A 20772-nucleotide genomic window follows, 5' to 3' on the forward strand; every position below is an offset into this window, starting at 1 on the left:
AGGCATGGGCAACTCGTGGCCTACAGGTCACATAGCAATCCTTGGCTACCTCACCAAGTCTCCTAGCAGCAGTCATACTAAGAGCTTTACAAAGGTGCTAGGGCTGGGGAAATTGTGGCTTTCCAGTTGTTACTCGATAGCAACTCACACCATCTCTGAGGGTTGGTCATGTTGGTTGAGGCAGATTGGACTTGGAGTTCAACAACATCTGGAGGGCTAGAGGCTCGTCCCTGCTCTAGACAATGCACTCTATAGTTGGGCAGTAGGGAATTCTTGAGCATATTAAAGATAAAGGAACTTGTACAAAATAGTGATGCTGCCATCTTGGAAAAAGGCAAGGCCATTTTAGGTATGCTTCATATATGCACACTTTGGGGTAGTAAGGTGAGGTGAGCCAAGTTCACATTATTTGAGAGGCTTTTTAAAGTTTAATCGTTATTACACTCTCCTGACGTAAAGGGACAGCTATAGTTGCCCATTACCCACAGCTACACATTGCATGCAGCAGGGAACATTTGAACTTGTGTAAAATATCCCATTTTCACCCCACCCCTGGTAATCAGGATGTTTTGGATAATGGGTGTGCCAAATTTCACTTTTTCTTGTGGAAGCATGCTAACAATTTTGATCCTCTCTTGAATTAATGGCTTAGTAAGCCAAGTGCTCATGAATCATTTTCTACGGATTGTTTTGATATAGTGGCACGCTCCAATAGTTAACTGCTTTTGTTTGCATGTGAATGATTTAAAAAAACAAAAACAAAAACCAGCAGTACCCAGAGGATAACATTTTTCTCATGGGAAGGTCGTATGTCTAAAGAATTATATCCTAGATAAGCTCAGGAACAGTAAAGGCTACTAAATGCTAGCATTCTGTTGGCCATTGTTTCCCTTATCATTTAATCAGTTGTGTTCCTCTTATTCAAAGCTGCAGACAGTTTTACTTATGTTTGGTTTTTGCTGGCTCCTTTCTGGCCTCCATACTAAAGAATTGATTGCCCCTGCATGCATTAAAGCAGCTCCAGTGTTCTTACAGTTTGATTTCTGTTTGATGTTGAATTATTTTTATTCTTCAAGAACATGATAGTTTGTCTGAGCACTTTTGGCTCTTGCTCTTTGTGTTGCCTCTCAGAGATGTATTCGTTGCATTACACCCACTAGCCGGAGGAAAGAAAACATGATCATTTACTTATTTACTGCTCAAAGGAATTTGCCTTAAATTATAACATCTATGCTACTTCTGCAGCAGATGGTTCCAGTTTATTATTGTTGACCTTGTACATTCTACATTTACACCTTTACTACAAAGTCAGACCCCATAGTTCACACTCAGCAGGGATCTGTTCGTTCAGTTTTTATTGCTGATAATTTAAACATGAGATTCCAAATCTAACCTTTTGTTTCTATAGCAACTAAACATGGGCTGATCAGTACTATCATTTTCTTTAACAGCTGGCATCTTCTGTTCACTGTAAGCTGAGTTTTAAAAGTATAAGGTTTTTAAACTAGGTGTTAACTGGCCCAGAGGTGTTGATGTAATTAGGAAGCACGTATACTATTATAAGAGATCTGTTAGGTAATTTTGAACCATGAATTCTCATGTTTTCATTGGAATGAATGCCATTGTCCAAAGCGGAGGCATGCCCTTGAGATGTCCTTGGATTTGCTGAAAACATGCGTCTTTTCTGAAGTTAGTGTTGGAGATCTTAATGCTGTCTTTGGCTTATAATGGTTGCTGCATTTTCTTATGGATAACAACAACTACATACTTTCTTACTTCAGTCATATATATGCCTACATAAGCTTTTTAGTCTTCTTATACATGCATATATTTAGACCAGGCAAATGCCTGGACACGTGAAGAATGAATTCGTGTACAGGAACATGCATGCAAGCCCCACTCCCAGCATCTGATGTGAGTCATTCCGCCCACTCAGTCCCTGACTGTGCATGTTGTTCTACTCATGTTCAAGCAAATACAAGTAAAAATACCCTGCAGACTTTCCTTGTACACCCCTGCTCCTCACCCACAGTTTTAGTCTACATGTATTCAGGTGGATGCGCAAACACACTCTTTCATTTGCTAATATGATTCTTCTGTACTAATTCCTTAAAATATTCAACACCATAAAATGGTCTAATGTATTTACTTCAACTTCACATGTAAGTAAAGTTTCTTGAATTCTTCTGAAGGGGAAAAAACAGTAAGGAACAAATCGATCAATCTCCAAAGGTGTTTTAATCAAAGCAATTATGATTCTATGTTTCTAAGTAGATTCAAATGGGATTCAAAATTGCCCAAGACTTTCCACCTAGTGCTGGAAGACCTGTCTTCAAACTCTACTAACAATATAAAGTTTATGTATAGTGCTTCTCAAATGATGTTCTGTAAACATCTGTCCAGTATTCATAGCGAAATGGTATTATGTTGGTTGGTTTATTGGAAGGAAAAAGTAGAAGGTGCATTAGGAGGAGCTGCCAAACTTAGTGGAATAACAAGAGAAGGAGGGAAGAGCTTAAATTGTCACTTGTATAATTTGGTAAAATAGGATAAGGAAAAGCTGGGAGATAGAGAGGGGCATAAGGTGGTTATCACTGATGGTTGTACTCAGAATTAGACCTGCAAGCTTCATAGCTGTTTCACAGATATAGCTTATGCTGTTGTGCTCAATTCATTTTCTTCCTACATCATCTTAGATTGCTATTGAACCAAAATCTACCTCATAGTGTGCATTGACAGATTTCACAATTATATTTTATGCAGTTTTATTTCATTGTGTTCAGGATATTTGCTTGACACCTACAAAATTAGTGGGAGTTGCAATTATCTCCAATCTAAACAGCAGATTTAACTGTGTTGCTGATGTTCCGTCTTATTAGTTCCAAATAGCAAATGTGGTGCAAAAGTTGGAACTGCTTCAGTTGGTACCTTTTGCTTCCCTGCCTTCCTGGTTTACAGCCATGGGCAACTGCAGCAGGGACAGGCCAGTATTGGGATTATTTGAAGCTCTGTTTTGCACAATGTAAAACAGAGTAATTTAAAATAGTTCATGAACTATTTGCTTGCATACAATTTAAAATGGTATTTCAAAGAGGAAAAGTGATCATGATCTGAGTACTTTAAACTTCTAAAGTACACAGAAGACTTAATTTCATGTGGATTTAACAGCTAGTCAGCAGAATATTTTACCCTTTTTTCAGAAACCAGCAAATATTCTGGTAATGGGAGAAGGTCCTGAAAGAGGAAGAGTTAAAATTGGTAAGTATTCATTACATTTCTAATGCAAGTTGTCGCAACTGCTTTTATTAAGGTTGTAATGTAATGACTGCTGAAGGGCCAAAGATTATCATGGCTATGAATCCTGGAAGACCTGCTCCCTGACTTGGAGGCCTTTTTCTACCTGGCCCTGACTGACTCCAACTACAAAAGCTGAGGCTGCTGAAGAGGCCAGAGACCATCTTGACTGTCACTTAGTGCAGACTCACGTCATCAAGCCTGAGCTTCCACAGCCGCTATCCGCCATGAATTACAATTGGCGGGATTGGCAGCAACAGCAGCAGCAATGTTTATACTCATGATAATATTTTATTTTATTGCTAATTATGCTGTTTTAAATGTGCATTTTATATACTGCATTAAATGTGTGTTCTGTAGCTGACTTCCTTTGTAATGTTTTATTTAAGATAATTTTGTAGTTTCTGTTAATTATGTTGTTTTGAAAGTATACTTTATATTTTACTTTATTCTGTAATGTTTTATTCTGCCACTCCCCTCTGAGGTTCAGCAGGCACAGGCATTGTCTAGTTCTCCCCATATTAATTGTACAGTGCACCGCAGCTTGCTTTCGAAGCTTTTGCTTTTGGTATAATAAAAATACTGTTTTGTTTTTCAGCTGATATGGGCTTTGCACGGTTATTCAACTCACCTCTTAAGCCACTTGCAGATCTGGATCCAGTTGTGGTGACGTTCTGGTACAGAGCCCCAGAATTGTTACTTGGTGCAAGGCACTACACAAAGGCCATTGGTAAGCGGGTGGCTAGACTTACCTTTTTAGTCTCCAAATGTATAGATATTAGGTTTTGCAATCTAGGGCTCCAGAATATGTCACTTCTAGGAAATTTCTGGTGCTAGTACGTTTCAGAAACAAGACATGGTTCCATCAGTGAACCTGTAAACTGTGTGCACAATAGGCCGAGGGTGTTTTCTGCATGAATGTGTTTGTGCTGGCTCACCCATCCTTACTTTATAATGGGATGTATCAAGCTGCCAGTCTTTTTTCTGGTCTCTTCCAAGGATCTCTGGTGCCAAAGATTCTGTGCTTCAAGCCATCTCTATCAAAAGGCCTTCCATAATTACAGGGGAAATGGCAGCATGTTCTCATTCACCCATCCTCTGAGCTAATCGCTGAAACATCTGAGTGGTGCCTCCAGTAGTTTAACAGTCTAAGAACTTTGTGTTTGTGCTGATGCAGATTTAGAAAGTGAGGTGTCTCTAATGGCCACTTAGTATTAATCTTGTATTTTCAATCACTGTTATCCCATTGAGTGAGCTGCCTGACATTCCTCCGGTACCATTATCTGCATCCATTACATCACTAGCACGTACCTTTCCATTTTTAGCTTCTGCATTTTGGCAGCCTTTAATATCCCAGATGTTCTGCCTTCAAATGTCATGTCCTTGGATTTTATGCTTTCATACTGCTATCTAGAAATGTGAAGATACAGGGGAAGAAAATAAGAGGGTGGGTCATGGCTGATGAGGCTGTACTCCACTGAGATCTGGAGGGCCACAAGTTGGCCATCCCTTTTTTAAAAAAATTGACAAGATCACATCAGGGCTAAGAGAAATACCTGTACAGGATTCTAAACAAGCTAGTCAGTTTATTAAATGGCAATATTTTCACTGATCACTTTGGTATTTGAGTTTGTTACTGAGGGTCCATATGATCAGCTGAACTGTTCACTGACAGTGCTTCACCCATTCCACCCATATCCATACATATACATGCTCTGTAGTTACAATGGCACATTACTTTGTCTGTACCATTGTATTATGGAATACAATGCGCATATTGTTTCTTTTGGTCACTTTCAGACCAATGCAGTGTCTTGAGATTCATGTTCTACTGTATGCAATGGCTTTTGAAAGTTGCTTGTCTAGGTGTTCTGCATAATGCACTGTACCAGGAGTACAAGATGAAGCAATAGTGGAAAATACACACAAACACCTTAAATAGCGGGATCCCAGCCTATCTAAATGATGGCTAAGCAGTTGGGTGGTTGGTCTTACTGTTATATAAAGCGCTATGGTTTCATTAGGAGCAGGGGAGTTCACAACCTCTAAAACTACATGTGTGTGCGTTAAGTGCTTCATGCAATAGGGGAAAGTGGATAAAGAGGAAGGAAGGTTTGTGATGATCTCAAACTAAACCCACAAAGCACATACATGTGGCCACAACCAAAGCTGGGGGCACTATGGGAGATACACTGCATTTTCCTAGATGTTAAATACAGCAGTTTGGTTGTGCAGAAAATGTGAAATCCCTATAGCATGTGACACATCCAGAGAAAAATGCCCAAGGATAAGTGTGATAAAGTCAGAGAAGCTGTGGTACAACTGTGTTCCAAGATGTGTTATTGAAGGCCATGATAAGACACGATCAGACAGATAAATATACCAGAATAGTCATATGAAGGTTCATGGCAAGGAGGACAAGCAGCAGACATAATAACTATAATTGTTTATGTACCTCTTGAGTCCATACTTGCCTCTAGCATTATGCACACTTTACAAAAAAAGTTAATGAGTTAATCGTATAATGCTTTGCAGCTACAGTGCTTATTACATGCACATTCTTTCTGTGGTGTGATTCAAATCTCACGCTACAGCTTGAAATATATTTATATTAAATACCATTTGAATCTAAATTGCACAACCCTCATAAGAGGACTTGCCTTATTTAGTAATAGCTTGTAGATTTATAAGCACTCCTTTTGAAGTTCAGCATGTAGGGAAAGGACAACCAATATATTTGCAGGGAATGTGTCATCTATAATTGTTCATTATGCTTGTGGGAGGGGGGCTAGATAGGTAGACCCATACATACCTATATGCCCTTCAGCAGAACTTCTAGGATGGCTTGCAAAATCAAGATAATTAAAGTACAGCAAACATGTTAAAGCAGAAAATGTATTAAAATACATTTAAAAGCCTGAGAGAACGAAAGCACATTTGCTTGGCGCCAGAAGAATAACAATACTGATGCCAGACAAGCCTATCTGGGAGTGAGTTCAAGAAACAGAACCACATCACCGAAAAGGCTCTCTGGTGGCCACATGCATTACCTGGCAGGGCACCTAGAGGACCGCCTCTTCTAAAGAACGGAAGGAGCCTCCATGTATGGGCAACTTGCTTATGAGAGCAGGCATTCCTTCAGGTGCCTGGGTTGTAAGCCATACAAAGCTTGAAAGGTGGTCACCGGCACTTTGACTTGTACTTGGGAAAAGCCTGGAAGACAGCGAACTTATTGCAGTAACTGGTGAGATATGTTCCCAACAACCAATCCTGATCAACATCTTGGCAGCTGCATTTTCAACTGACTGGAATTGCCAAACCAGCCTTCAAGGGCAGTCCAACGTACCACGCATTATGGTAGACAATCCTAGATGTTTCTCAAGGATGGCTAGCTAAAGGCTGAGCCTGGCACAGCAGCCTAAGCAGATGAAAGGCACTCCTTGCCACTATCTGAGCTTCCATTGACAAAGCTAGAGCCAGGAGCATGCCCAAACTCGGTGTTTTATCCTTTTAAGGGGAGTACAACAACATTTCTTAGACGAGACGATCCACCTACTTATGGAACCTTTGTCCTGTCAGGATTGACTTTGATTATTGGCTCTCATCCAAACCATTATTCTCAAGTGGAGTCTATCCTTTTGAAATTTATAAAGGTGGGGCTTTCTCCAAAACATTTTCTGGTACCTAACACATCTGAACTTTTTCTTCCGGCACCACCTGCACATAAAACATTTCTGAGAATGTTGTGTTGGGGGTCCTGGATTTCAGCATCCTACCCAGCAACTTAATTTGCTTCCAGGATTTCATGGCTACATTTCCCAACTTCACTGGGGCCAACGTGCATTGTGAGTGCACGTTGACCCCAGTGAAGTTGGAAAATGTAGCCATGAAATCCTGGAAGCAAATTAAGTCAACTCATCCATCACAAACCCATCTTTCTGCATTCCTATTGACTGAATCATGCTTTCCCAGAGCCCACCTCTTCCCACTCCTGGAGCATATCCTTAGTTGGAGAGGATATCAGCTTGTTAAAGAAATAGGTGTGTTGCTCAAACTCAGGCAAGGATTTGGAATCACCCACACTTTCCCCTTCCCCTTCCCCTTCCAAGGGCGATATTTTAATCTAGATCTGTGCACAAAAGAGCTGATTCAAAAATAAGAATACTGCAAATGTACCTTCAGCAACAACCAGTGGAAAAGTTCAAGGCTGATAGAAGCAAGGTGGAAGTAAGGGTGGTAGTGACAGATGGCACCCAGTGAAACACCACCACAACTGTGCAAAATCTTGCCCATACACTGCACTTCAGTGCACCCAGTTGCATAACATGCAGTTTTATATCTGATTTTCTTCTCCTATTGCATTATCTGTGGATGTGTGGATATTGCAAAAAAGAGAAGAAAGAGATACAAGCAGAGTCAAATTCATATTGAACTCCAGTAGGGATGAGCCCTTCGTATATTTGAAGAGTGGTTCTAGCTTTTCCTTATTATTCATAGTGCTTTTTAAACTGAGGACTCAATTTTTCAATATGTAGAATTGTATAACAGATGTACAGAATAAATATTGCTGTAAATGAAGCCTGAGACCAAAATGGCATGCTCTTAAAAAACTAAGTGTACAATCCAGCCAAAATTAAATGTTCCCAAGTCAAATTTGTTTTTGGTGGAACAGATCAAAGCATGTGCTTAGCTCTCCTGTTGAAAACAATAGAACTTGGCAGTGCCTAACTCTAGGTGGATTATGCCCAAAGTACATAACTGAGAGACCTTAATAATCACTGTGGTAAAAGCAATTTCATTGTGGTGTCATGAGTGTGGACAAAACCAAACACCTCCAGAAAATTGGGGGGAGGGGAAAGGATTGAGTGCTAATTTCTGAAGCTTTTTCTGGAAGTCACTGGCTAGCAGCTGCTATCCACCCCCCAAAAAAAGCCCTTGGATGTGGGGAACACTACATGATGATATTGTGTCTCTCCTGAGGGATTTGGGCAGGAGGGGTGGCAATGGCAGACACATTAATAAAGCTAGGAATAGTGAGGCCAAAATAATACAAGAGAATTTCTTTCCCTCTCTCCGAATACTATAGATTTGGGACAAATAAAGGAAAGTCTTCACACAACATAGTTTTATTTAAATGACTGCTAGAAAATGGTGCTGGCAGCAGCTGATTGCTCCTGGCTAAGAGTGGAATCCTATACCTGTTAACCCAGTAAAGTCCCACTGGGTTCAATAAGGATTGCTCACAGTGTGCAAGTATGAGTATGTTTTAATGAGGGTTAAACAAATTCATGGAGGATAGTTCTTTGAACAACTCCCAGTCATGATAGCTAAATGTCACCTCTGTGCTCTGATGCTGCCTACTTCTGAATGCCCATTGCTGTGGGACATACGATAGGGGTAAGAGTGTTACTCTTATGCACAGCACGAGAGTTTTCTAGACAGTGACTGTAGCTTCCAATTCTACAAGCTCTCTTGTCATCTTTGACACTCCTGCTGGCCCTTCAGGGGGACAATCGCAGCAGTATGTTTCAGCTCCTCCACACCCTTCCCCAGCACAACTCAACCAGTCTCCTTTCAACCAGAAATGCCCTGGGCTAATTTTATATAAATAGAAACTTCTTCATGTGACTGTCATGAAAGTACCTTTGGGCCAAATAATTTGTTTGATTCTTCATCATTATATGCACCCTCCCCATCTAACCCACCCTAAACAACCTTCTTTGGGAAATTCCAAAATGAGGGTTGATAATCATTGCTGGCATTCATAATTTGGTTGAAGAAGTTTGAAATGTTGCAGAAAATTCCTGCTTGAGTTTGTTCGAATGTCTTTTTAGATAGTCAACAAAATAGCTTTTGTTTGTCATCAGACATAATAGTTTTTCTGCTTTGAATCAGTTTTGTACAATATCTGATTATGAAAGTATGTATTCATGTGGAATTAACAGGGCATTTTGTTTCATCTAGTTGCATCACAACTATGCCATTTTAGTTTATCCATATTTGCTATATATTTCATTACATCATTTTGTGATGAGCATTAGAAGTATCTTACTTCAGTGAAAAAATAAATGAGGATACCTAGATTGCACATGTGATCTTCTTTCCTAGATATATGGGCCATTGGCTGCATATTTGCTGAGCTATTGACTTCAGAACCTATCTTCCACTGTCGTCAGGAAGACATCAAAACAAGCAATCCTTTTCATCATGATCAACTTGATCGCATATTCAGTGTAATGGGATTTCCTGCAGGTAATTTAATGTTATGAAGCAGCCCCATGCAAAATCCTTTATTTGATTTCTGCCCACTCCCAATAAATTAGTCTTATATTACCGGGGAGTAAAAATGCATTAATTTGTGTACAGTATATCTTCTTATCCTTCAATAAGTTTTCAAATTGCTTTTTCTTGTCAAAGATAAAGACTGGGAAGACATTAGGAAGATGCCAGAATATCCTACACTTCAAAAGGACTTTAGGAGAACAACGTAAGTGCTATGTATCATTGACCATTGGCAATTATGCTTCTAAATTATTATTATTAGGACCAACTTTTTATTGACTTCATTTGCTTAGTACAAGGGTAGTCAACAATTGTGCTCTCTACGTGTTGTTGGACTACAACTTCCTCATCCTTGACTACTAGCCACGCTGCCTAGGGCTGAGGACTCCATGTGGTTACTCTAGGCCAGGGGTCTGCAACCCGCGGCTCCGGAGCCGCATGTGGCTCTTTTACACCTTTGCCGCGGCTCCAGGACGGATACTAGCGAGGGGAGGAGGCGCATTGTGCGCCCCGACACTCCTCACTGTGGCGGGCGCTGTACTGGCTGTGACGTCGCATGGGGGCGGTGCGTGCATTAGTCCCGACGTCACCTTCCCGCCCGCTGTCAGAGATATATTCGTTTTAAATGTCGCAATGGTTTTGCGGCTCCCAGGTGTTTTTTCCTTCAGAAACGGGTCCAAGTGGCTCTTTTTGTCTTAAAGGTTGCAGACCCCTGCTCTAGGCAGAGTAGTATGAGTCTGTATGATGACGAGCCTTCAATATTCATTCTTCTGTTTTTATGTTTTTTCTGTATCCTGGTTTAAGCTTTAATTCTATCACTTGCTACTGTTTATATTTTGTATTATTTATGTTGTTTTGTGGTATTTTTAGCTTCCTTGAACCTCAGTTAAAAATGGGATATCAATTAATCAGATTGATAAATGTAGGAATTTTGTGCCGTCAGTCACCCCTGCATTTGTTTAACATATCCCATACCCAATAAATACCAATACCTTTTACCTCACATCCCATAATAAAACATACTGCCATATCCATGTTTACATATTTGAATGAAAAAAAGTGATATTCATGAGACACAAACAAAATACCACCACCTGCCTTGCAGTACATCATTTGTCTCGGTAAATAAAAAAAAACTCAGAAAGTGTTATTTGGAATGTAAATTACTACATACATTTCTATGTTTTTGTTAATGTGTCACTCTTTTGAAACATGTTTTTCCGTTGGGTTTTTCAGGTATGCCAATAGTAGCCTCATAAAATATATGGAAAAACACAAAGTTAAGCCTGATAGCAAAGTATTTCTTTTGGTAAGTTACGCTGCCCATCTCATAGTGCTGTTGAAGACTGCTTATTTTGTAAAATAATAAGCACAGTTCCATATATGTCTATTCAAAAATAAATTCCTGTAGAGTTCAGCTGGTCTTCCTCCCAGGAAATCTGTGTATCGGATTACAGGTGTCCCTTTTTCTGGCAGAAAATGAGGATAAAGATGCACGGATTTGAGTACTGAATACTTTTAAAAATCTGTTTTCTGTTCTTTTATTTTTGGTGTTCTTAATGTTATTGGCCCGATTGACTATTTTTTCAATTAGCCCTAAAGTTTTAGGACTGACGAAAAATTAACGAGCCACCAGTTCCAAATGTCATCATCCAAGAGGAAAGAAAACTCAAATGTGACATTGCTGGTTGTCCTACTGAATATTAGTTCCTGGCCTGCAGAAGTCAAGCAAAGTTGCTTTCTTCCTCCTCTTGTGGGATTCCCAGAAGCATTTGGATGGCCACTGTAGGGAGCGAGATGCTAGACGAGATAGACTTTTGTTCTGAACTTTTTATGACATCTTACTGTAGACAAAGGAGAAAGTTGTCTATTTTATTTTTCTCCTGAAAAGTCTTTTTTTCTGAATTACAAATGATACAAATTGAGGGTGTATGTTATCATGTATTAACCACAATTTTTGTGTTACTATAAAGAAGCAGCATTCATTCTGTGCATGAAATCCTAAGTTTTTCTTTGATTTAATTACCATTTAATACTTGGTATTTTGGCATATAACCCAGTGAGTGCTATTCATATAAACTTACTTTCTCTAATATTGTGCTACACAGCTTCAAAAACTTCTCACTATGGATCCTACAAAAAGAATTACCTCAGAGCAAGCTTTGCAGGATCCCTACTTCCAAGAGGACCCACTGCCTACGTCAGAGTATGTCTCTCTGCTAACCCTTTCCTTCTTTAGAGCTTTCCCCTTCTTGTTAAGGGTAAATTTGGCTATCTGTGTGCCCTGTGAATATATAAAAATAGGTCTAAATAGTTCACAAGGCAGAATTTTTGTTTGCCTATATCCTTGAAACACCTACTTACATACCAAGTGAAAGTATGCTTTCTCCATTCAGTAAGGAATAGGTGAGTGCAAGGGATTAAAAAAGAAAAATTTACATTTGATCACTTGCCTTTCCCAGGAGACAGACAGCTTGATGATGCAGTTCATTAAATGGACAGAGATTTCCCTATGAGTTATCAAATTTAGTAAAAGTGAAGAGAACTTGCAAACATGATGGGTTATGCATTATTTACAGGTTTTTCCTCTGAACATAAACTTCATTTTTATACAGCACAGCCAATGGTACAGTCCTACTCTGAAGTAAGTCCCATTGAGTTCAATGAGGCATACTTCCCATAGTTTCTTGGTTTGGTTGGGAGCCATAGCAGAGCATGGTTGAAAAAAAAGCATTCTATCAGTTCCTGAGGTGGGCTTTCTTTAAGCCTATTTGTAGCATGGAGGACCCCTGGAAAAGACCCTGATGTTGGGGAAGATTGAGGGCACAAGGAGAAGGGGACGACAGAGGACGAGATGGTTGGACAGTGTTCTCAAAGCTACCAGCATGAGTTTAACCAAACTGCTGGAGGCAGTGGAAGACAGGAGTGCCTGGCGTGCTCTGGTCCATGGGATCACGAAGAGTTGGACACAACTAAACGACTAAACAACAAAGGATGGAGGACATTTTTAAATATAATGCATTTTTTCAAGCCTAAGTGTTGGGGCAATGCAACCTTCTTGAACAATGCAGCTGCAGTGGAAAGTTGACCCTTCACCCCTAAACTGTGGTTAATATTAACTGTAGCTTGAAACACACTAGCTTATGAACCATGGTTTGAAGTGGACTTGCTCCAAACTATGGTTAAGATTAAACACAGCTTTGTCAGATTTGACCAATATGAAAAGCTGCGGTTAAGAAAAAATGGAAGTGAATGTTCCCAAATTTCTCACAGCCACACCACTGGAGAACATGTAAGCCCAGAGCGAAATGAGGCTCATTTCCATCATGATAAAACACAGTTTATGATGACATCCCAACATGACCAATGAGGTAGCTAAAAATGAACTAAAAAAAGGTTTTCACATCCATGCCTGGCAAGGTGCGCGTGTTGTGAAATTCATTAGCCAAAGCTTGTTCATGGAACACTAAACTGTAGTTTTGTATTATTTCCAAATGAAGTCTTTAAGATTGTAGTACTTTTAAATAAATGCAAGATTGAAGGATAACACCCTCAATGTTTTCTTTCTCTACCTCAGTGTTTTTGCTGGCTGCCAGATTCCTTACCCAAAACGAGAATTTCTCAATGAGGATGAACCTGAGGAGAAGGGGGATAAGGTATAGTTCAAAAATTACTCAACTAACAGTAAAGAAGAAGAAAATATGGTTCTTTGGCAGAAACACTGACAGAACACAGGGGGTTGTATCAGACACACATTCCTGGTCAAGACTATCCCAGCACAGTGTCATGGGACATTTCTAAAATATGTAGCATTTTCACGCCTGATGCTTTACAGGGGCATGGGTTGATTTATCTTGAACAGCTAATTTAGTAACACATGGCTGGAGGAAGCAAGAGAGGATGCTTTTAGCTCTAATCATCTGATGATGATATCTTTCAGTTGATGAGAAATTTCCCTCCAGCCCTTTATGCCCTATATTCTGGGTAGCAGAGGGCCTTGACTTGGGTGTTTTTTTGTTTAAGTGTTTTTGATTGATTTTCCATTTACAAAAACACATACAACAAGAGGACTTTGGTGTCCACAGACCTTCATAAAATAAAGAATGCAGAGTTGACACAAATTAAATTAGTCCATAAGATTCCATATTCTTCCATACGTTTGGGGTGGCTTCTTTGCACAATCCTCCTGCCACATATATTCAATGAAGGGCTGCTCAGTGTTGTAAAACGAGAAGGAAACTGATTTTCCCTTAGCAGCATTCCCGTAAAGGCTAGTTTTTTTAGCCAGTGCTATTGTCCATACTCTTGGCTTACCCAAATTTGATGTTTAGAGCTCCAGGAGACCCCCAGCACTTGGCTATTTCCAATCACATAGCCATAAGCAGAAAGAGTAGGAGGTTCTTGTGACACGATGAAGCATCCAGCATCCCCAACAGCTAGTTTAGGATATGCATGTTTGGTCATATATTTTCAAAACAGTTTTTCAACTCTCAGGCCTTAGGTGAAGCTAATTCTTGTTACAAGAATTCCCGCCCCCCTCGGTCTAAAATGGCCTTTAATCATTTCAGGTGTGAACAAAAGCAAATAAACCAATTTCCCTTTTACCCCTGGTTCACAGGGCTACATTTCAGTCAACTACTTTGATCTTTGGCCAAGAGCACATTCCTTTGGCCATAAACTTGATGAACAATTGCAAACTGTAGTCCTGGCTGGTTGGTCCCATTGAATAGTGACATGTCCTCTTTTGCAATAAAAGCACAAACATGGTTTCAATTGTAACTTCTCGCAGTGGTAAAACAGAGTTTTGTATCCTTGATGGTGGAAATTCCTTTTGCTTTGTGTTGCCTTTTGTTCAGCCTTCTGATTATAAACAATGAAACCCTTTTATTACACTGAGAGACATGGGAAATTCTTACTTTATTACACTGAGAGACATGGGAAAGTAAAAAATTCTTACTTTCTCACTATTAACCCCACTTTATATGTAATGCTATGGAAATCCTACAAAAATTGAGCTCAGGTGTTACAAACAAGGGAAGAGGTTGAAGAGTAAGCTAGTTTGCCTCTAAGATGCTTTTGCTGTGCTGGAGGGTGGAGCACAGGATGGGGCGGAACAACAGGAGGAAGAGGCAGGTCAGGCAAGTGTGAGGTCATCTGCTTCCCCACCCTCTTCTGCACCTCTGTGTCCCAGAACCAGGAGGGAATTGAAAAGGAATGAGCAATGGAAGCTTCTATGTAGGCATAGCCTCTGAGGAAGGTACATAAACTGGGGGGGGGAGGGTTCCCCTATTACGGCAGCTGCTCCATAGGGCTCAGACCCCAGAATAGCTGCCTAGATGCTAGATTGGTGCGCGTAGGTCTCCAGAACTGTAGAAACGAATATATTATCATTGACAATAAAGAGTTAACTACAGTATCTGCCATGTGCATTCCTTTGTTTGTGAAGCGCCCTTGACAACAGTATATAAACAGTATTCATAGCCAGTACAATCTTGTGTAAATTTGTGTGGACTGAAGAAATTGCTAAAACATACTCATGCAAACTCTGGCTTTCCCTCCCATATTCAATCTCGTAGAATCAACAGCAGCAGAACCAACATCAGCAACAAACAGCACCTCAGCAGCAAGCAGCACCTCAGCAGCAGCAGAACAGCACCCAGACAAATGGAACTACAGGGGGAGGTGGAGCAGGAGGTGGCGGTACTGGGGCAGGTCTCCAGCATAGCCAGGACTCCAGCCTCAACCAGGTGCCTCCAAATAAGAAACCACGCATAGGGCCTTCAGGCACTAATTCAGGCGGGCCTGTCATACCTTCGGATTATCAGGTACGGTTTTTGTTCATTTGGAACATGCTATAGCTCCAGTTGCCCTTTGTCACACCTGAGCCATGTGGTGAACTTTTAGGCTGTAGCAGAGATGGTGAACTCTCCAGATGTTGTTGGACTCCAACTCCAACCCAAGATGCCCAGTGGTCAGGAATGATAGGAATTATCATCCAACAACACCTGAAGGACCACAGATTTCCCACCCATCTGCACTAAAGTAGTCATGCACCCAGATCAGGTCACTGTGCAGTTTGTTGGTTGTTTTCCTACATCCTTTAACAGCAGCCTAACACATGTGTATTAAGGAGAATTCCACCCCCGCCCCGTTATGCTGGGAAAGCGTTGTCTGCTAAATTTCAATATTGTTGAGCCTGGAGGGTATGAAAGAGATAGCAGCCTTACATCCAAACTGCTGCATTGAGGACAAGGATTCAATCAGCTCATCAAAGGCTGACAGTGATCAACAATTTGGGGATATGTTGTAAGACACTCATATGACCTAGTTTAGTGCATATTCACATAGGGGTTATGTGAATCATCTCTAGCAGACAGCTAAATCCACATGACCTTTTTGAGGCGTAATTGCAACAACAGTCATATGATAGCATCATCATACAAAACTAGTAGCGTATATTAGTTTTCATGGATAATGGTCTTTTCATTAAGTGAACATTGTAGAATCATAGAGTTGGAATAGACCACAAGGGCCATCGAGTCCAACCCCCTGCCAAGCAGGAAACACCACCAGAGCACTCCTGACATATGGTTGTCAAGCATCTGCTTAAAGACCTCCAAAGTAGGAGACTCCACCACACTCCTTGGCAGCAAATTCCACTGTCGAACAGCTCTTACTGTCAGGAAGTTCTTCCCAATGTTTAGGTGGAATCTTCTTTCTTGTAGTTTGGATCCATTGCTCCGTGTCCGCTTCTCTGGAGCAGCAGAAAACAACCTTTCTCCCTCCTCTATATGACATCCTTTTATATATTTGAACATGGCTATCATATCACCCCTTAACCTCCTCTTCTCCAGGCTAAACATGCCCAGCTCCCTTAACCGTTCCTCATAAGGCATCGTTTCCAGGCCTTTGACCATTTTGGTTGCTCTCCTCTGGACACGTTCCAGTTTGTCAGTGTCCTTCTTGAACTGTGGTGCCCAGAACTGGACACAGTACTCCAGGTGAGGTCTGACGCATGTCAAGTTTGTGGTCAACCAAGACTCCTAGATCCTTTTCACATGTACTGCTCTCAAGCCAGGTGTCACCCATCTTGTATTTGTGCCTCTCATTTTTTTTGCCCAAGTGCAATGCTTTACATTTCTCCCTGTTAAAGTTCATCTTGTTTGTTTTGGCCCAGTTCTCTAATCTGTCAAGGTCGTTTTGAAGTGTGATCCTGTCCTCTGGGGTGTTAGCCACCCCTCCCAGTTTGGTGTCATCTGCAAATTTGATCAGGATACCCTTGCGTCCATCATCCAAGTCGTTGATAAAGATGTTGAATAAGACCGGGCCCAAGACAGAACCCTGTGGCACCCCACTAGTCACTCTTCTCCAGGATGAAGAGGAACCATTGATGAGCACCCTTTGGGTTCAGTCAGTCAGCCAGTTACAAATACACTGAGTGGTAGCATAGTCAAGATCGCATTTTACCAGCTTCTTTACAAGAATATCATGGGGCACCTTGTCGAATGCCTTGCTGAAATCAAGGTAGGCTACATCCACTGCGTTCCCTTCATCTACCAGGCTTGTAATTCTGTCAAAAAACGAGATCAGGTTAGTCTGACATGACTTATTTTTCAGAAATCCATGCTGACTATTGGTGATCACAGCATTCCTTTCTAGGTGCTCACAGACTGTTTGCTTAATGATCTGCTCCAGAATCTTCCCTGGTATTGATGTCAGACTGACTGGGCGATAATTATTTGGGTCCTCTCTTTCCGCCTTTTTGAAAATCGGGACAACATTTGTCCTCCTCCAGTCTGCCGGGACTTCGCCTGTTCTCCAGGAATTCTCAAAGATGACTGCCAGTGGTTCTGAGATCACATCTGCCAGTTCTTTTAATACTCTTGGATGCAGTTCATCTGGCCCTGGAGACTTGAATACATCTAAACTAGCCAAGTATTCTTGTACTATCTCCTTAGTTATTCTGGGCTGTGTTTCCTCTGCTGAATCATTTGTTCCAAATTCTTCAGGTCGGGCATTGTTTTCTTTATCGGAGAAGACTGAGGCAAAGAAAGCATTGAGGAGTTCAGCCCTTTCTGTGTCCCCTGTTTGCATTTCACCATCTTCTTCTCTGAGTGACCCCCTGTTTCTTTGTTCTTCCTTTTGCTATGGACATACCCATAAAAGCCTTTTTTGTTGCCTTTAACCTCTCTAGCAAGCCTGAGTTCATTCTGTGCTTTAGCTTTTCTGACTTTGTGTCTACATGTGCTGGCTATTTGTTTGAATTCCTCTTTGGTGGTTTCCCCCCTTTTCCATTTTTTGTACACATCCTTTTTTAATCTTAACTCAGTTAAAAGTTCTTTAGATAGCCACCCTGGCTTCTTTAGGCACCTTCCATGTTTCCGTCTCATTGGTATTGCCTGACGTTGTGCTTTTACTATCTCCCTCTTAACAAACTCCCAGCCATCATGAACTCCCTTTCCTTTTAGTATTACTGTCCATGGGATCTCACCCAGCACTTCCCTAAGTTTTATGAAGTCGGCTTTCTTAAAGTCAAGAAATTGAGTCCCAGTATGCTTGGCTGCTCCTTTCTGCTGTATAGTAAACTTCAGAAGAGCATGATCACTCACGCCTAATGATCCTTCCACTTCTACCCCACTAACCAGGTCATCAACATTGGTTAGGACCAGATCTAAAATGGCTGTTCCTCTTGTTGCTTCTCCCACTTTTTGGACAATGAAGTTATCTGCAAAGCCAGTGAGGAATCTGTTTGACCTTAAGCTCTTGACTGAGTTTGACATCCAACAAATATCAGGGTAATTGAAGTCCCCCATTACTACTATCTCCCTTCCTTTTGCATGCTTGGCCATCTGTTCCAGGAAGGCATCATCTATGTCCTCCGTTTGGCCTGGGGATCTATAGTAAACTCCCACAATGAGGTCTCTGTTATTCTTCTCTCCCTTAATTTTGACCCAAATGCTCTCACTTTGGCTTTGAGGTTCTAAATCTTGGATCTCTTCACAGGTATACACATCCCTGACATATAACGCCACTCCTCCTCCTTTCTTGTCTGGTCTATTTCTCTAAAATAGATTGTATCCCTCCATTATTACATTCCAATCGTGGGACTTATCCCACCAGGTTTCAGCGATGCCTATTATGTCATATTTAGTTTGCTGTACCAGGAGCTCAAGCTCATCTTGTTTATTTCCCATGCTTTGCGCATTAGTGTACAGACATTGAAGTCCATTAATCATTCCCCCGTGTCTCTTATTTAAGGATTTTTTCCTCCCACCACTAGGCCTGTGTGCTGTTTGCTCCATTTGGTCTATGACATTTGGATGATCATCTTCATCAATTGATAGACTCCTACCTTCAGGAGCACTGTCTCCCTCCCCCACATTAGTCAGTTTAAAGCCCTCCTGATGAGGTTTCTGAGATTTTTGGCAAAAACATTCCTCCCAACAGTTGTGAGGTGCAGCCCATCGCTTGCCAGAAGTCCATCTTCAAGAAACTGCAGTCCGTGATCTAAGAATCCAAACCGTTCCTGTTTACACCATTTGCGAAGCCAGCTGTTCACTTCCACTATTTTCCCCCCTCTCCCTGGGCCACGTCGTTCAACTGGGAGGACAGATGAGATGACAATTTGCGCATTTAATTGCTTCAATTTCCTGCCCAGAGCCTCGTAGTCTCTTTTGATCTTCTGGAGGCTATTGCTTGCAGTGTCATTGGTTCCCACATGAACCAAGAGGAAGGGGTATTTATCAGTGGGTTTTATGATTCCTTGCAGTCGTTCAGTTACATCTTGGATCTTAGCCCCGGGGAGACGGCACACCTCCCGAGACATCTTGGTAGGCCCACAGATCACTGCTTCTGTTCCCCTCAGTAGGGAATCCCCTATCACCACTACACGCCTCCTCTTAGGTTTGGTCGGGGTTCTTCCGTGAGCTGTCCGTTCCAAGGTCACCTGCACATTCCCTGAGGACTGACTTTGCTGCTTGTCTTCATATACCTGATTGACCGTAATGAGGGAGAGATCCTCAAATGGAGTCTGTTCTTCGTCTTCCATGCTAGGGGAGAGGACTTCAAAGCGATTGTGTATTTCTAAACAATCAGAGCGAACCTGGGCTTCCTACTTCTTTGAGTCACATTTCTCCATATATCTGGCACCTGTGTTGGTGAACTAGCCTCCTTCTCAGGGGTGTCCCCTGTCTCCTTCTTGGTGGAGACGGTGTTCTCTGTTGCTTCCAAGAAGAGCTCCAGCTCTTTAATTCTTTGGAGCGTAGCTACATGTTCCTCCAGTTGCTGGACTTCGTCTTCTAAGAGGGCAATCAACTGTACTTTTAGATGTATTCAAAAATTTACAGCTGAGCTGCCAGTGCATGCATTCCTGGAATCAGACTGCAGGAAAGACATTGAAATGTCACTCAAACACTGCTTGAAGAATTTGGATCTCTGCTTTGATACCCAGGCCAATTATTCATTCTCTATTTTGAAATCATCTATAAGTTTACATTAATCCCAGTTGGTGCCACAGAATTTGTTTTGTTCTGCTTCCTCCATAGAAGCTTTGGTAGGACATTTTACTCTCAAAAACAGAAAAATAAATGGTGAAGAGCAGTTATTTCATTGAAAGGTTAGATTTAATATGAAGATCTGTGAATTTCCCTCCTATATTTATGTAGAATACTAATATCATTAGGCCTTCTCATTTTTATGTTAAGTTAATTGGAGGTAAGGGAAGGACCTAGTTAAGTACATTGGATCTGCCTTAATAGCTGGTTATTTCAATACAGTTTCAAAACATGCATAAGTTGCCACTGCAGTTTGAAGGGGATAGGAGAAATAATATTTCAGATTTATTGTAGCATCTCCTGTTACCCTATTCTGCCTTGCCACGCCTGCTGAGCATGTGATTTAAGATACCCAGTTAAGCTTACCAGACATATAATCCTACCTATCCAAGCTGAATACAGAAAGTTTATAGGACCCTTGGAAGAATATTGTCCCAAGGCTGATGTCCTGTGTTCAGCTTGTTGAGTCACCAGTTGTGCTGGTCTTGGCTGAACGTTTATATGGTTTCCCAAGCATGCTAGGCTGCTCTGAACAAGTGGGTTATATACAGTAGTGCTTGCCATCTTGAAGAAAGTAAATTAGAAAAAGTAGGCTTTGAAAACCATACTGAAAAAGATTCATATTGGAAACTTTTAAAAAAAA

The 20772-nt window shown here is 41.1% G+C and overlaps 2 protein-coding genes and 1 long non-coding RNA gene across 3 annotated transcripts in view; 1 reads left to right on the top strand and 2 right to left on the bottom strand.

Moving 5' to 3' along the window:
• Positions 1–20772, top strand: part of CDK19 (cyclin dependent kinase 19) — an 81877-nt gene that overhangs the window by 54177 nt on the left and 6928 nt on the right. The window contains 8 exon segments of the mRNA XM_082216803.1: positions 3201–3258; positions 3893–4024; positions 9403–9546; positions 9712–9781; positions 10813–10885; positions 11685–11782; positions 13154–13232; positions 15153–15401. Coding sequence (XP_082072929.1) covers positions 3201–3258; positions 3893–4024; positions 9403–9546; positions 9712–9781; positions 10813–10885; positions 11685–11782; positions 13154–13232; positions 15153–15401 — 903 coding nt within the window.
• The window catches only part of LOC309529084 (uncharacterized protein), a 59677-nt gene continuing 42936 nt past the window's right edge, over positions 4032–20772 (bottom strand). The window contains exon 3 of the mRNA XM_082216834.1: positions 4032–4704. Coding sequence (XP_082072960.1) covers positions 4693–4704 — 12 coding nt within the window. The 3' untranslated portion in view covers positions 4032–4692. The remainder of the gene's footprint in view (positions 4705–20772) is intronic.
• On the bottom strand, positions 11684–13134 carry LOC309529098. The gene is made up of 2 exons (XR_014218076.1): positions 12016–13134; positions 11684–11860 (listed from the first exon to the last, which is right to left on the bottom strand). It is a non-coding gene; the product is annotated as an uncharacterized lncRNA (long non-coding RNA).

The sequence above is a fragment of the Podarcis vaucheri genome (assembly GCF_965113315.1).
Source record: "Podarcis vaucheri genome assembly, chromosome: 3".
Taxonomy (NCBI): domain Eukaryota; kingdom Metazoa; phylum Chordata; class Lepidosauria; order Squamata; family Lacertidae; genus Podarcis; species Podarcis vaucheri.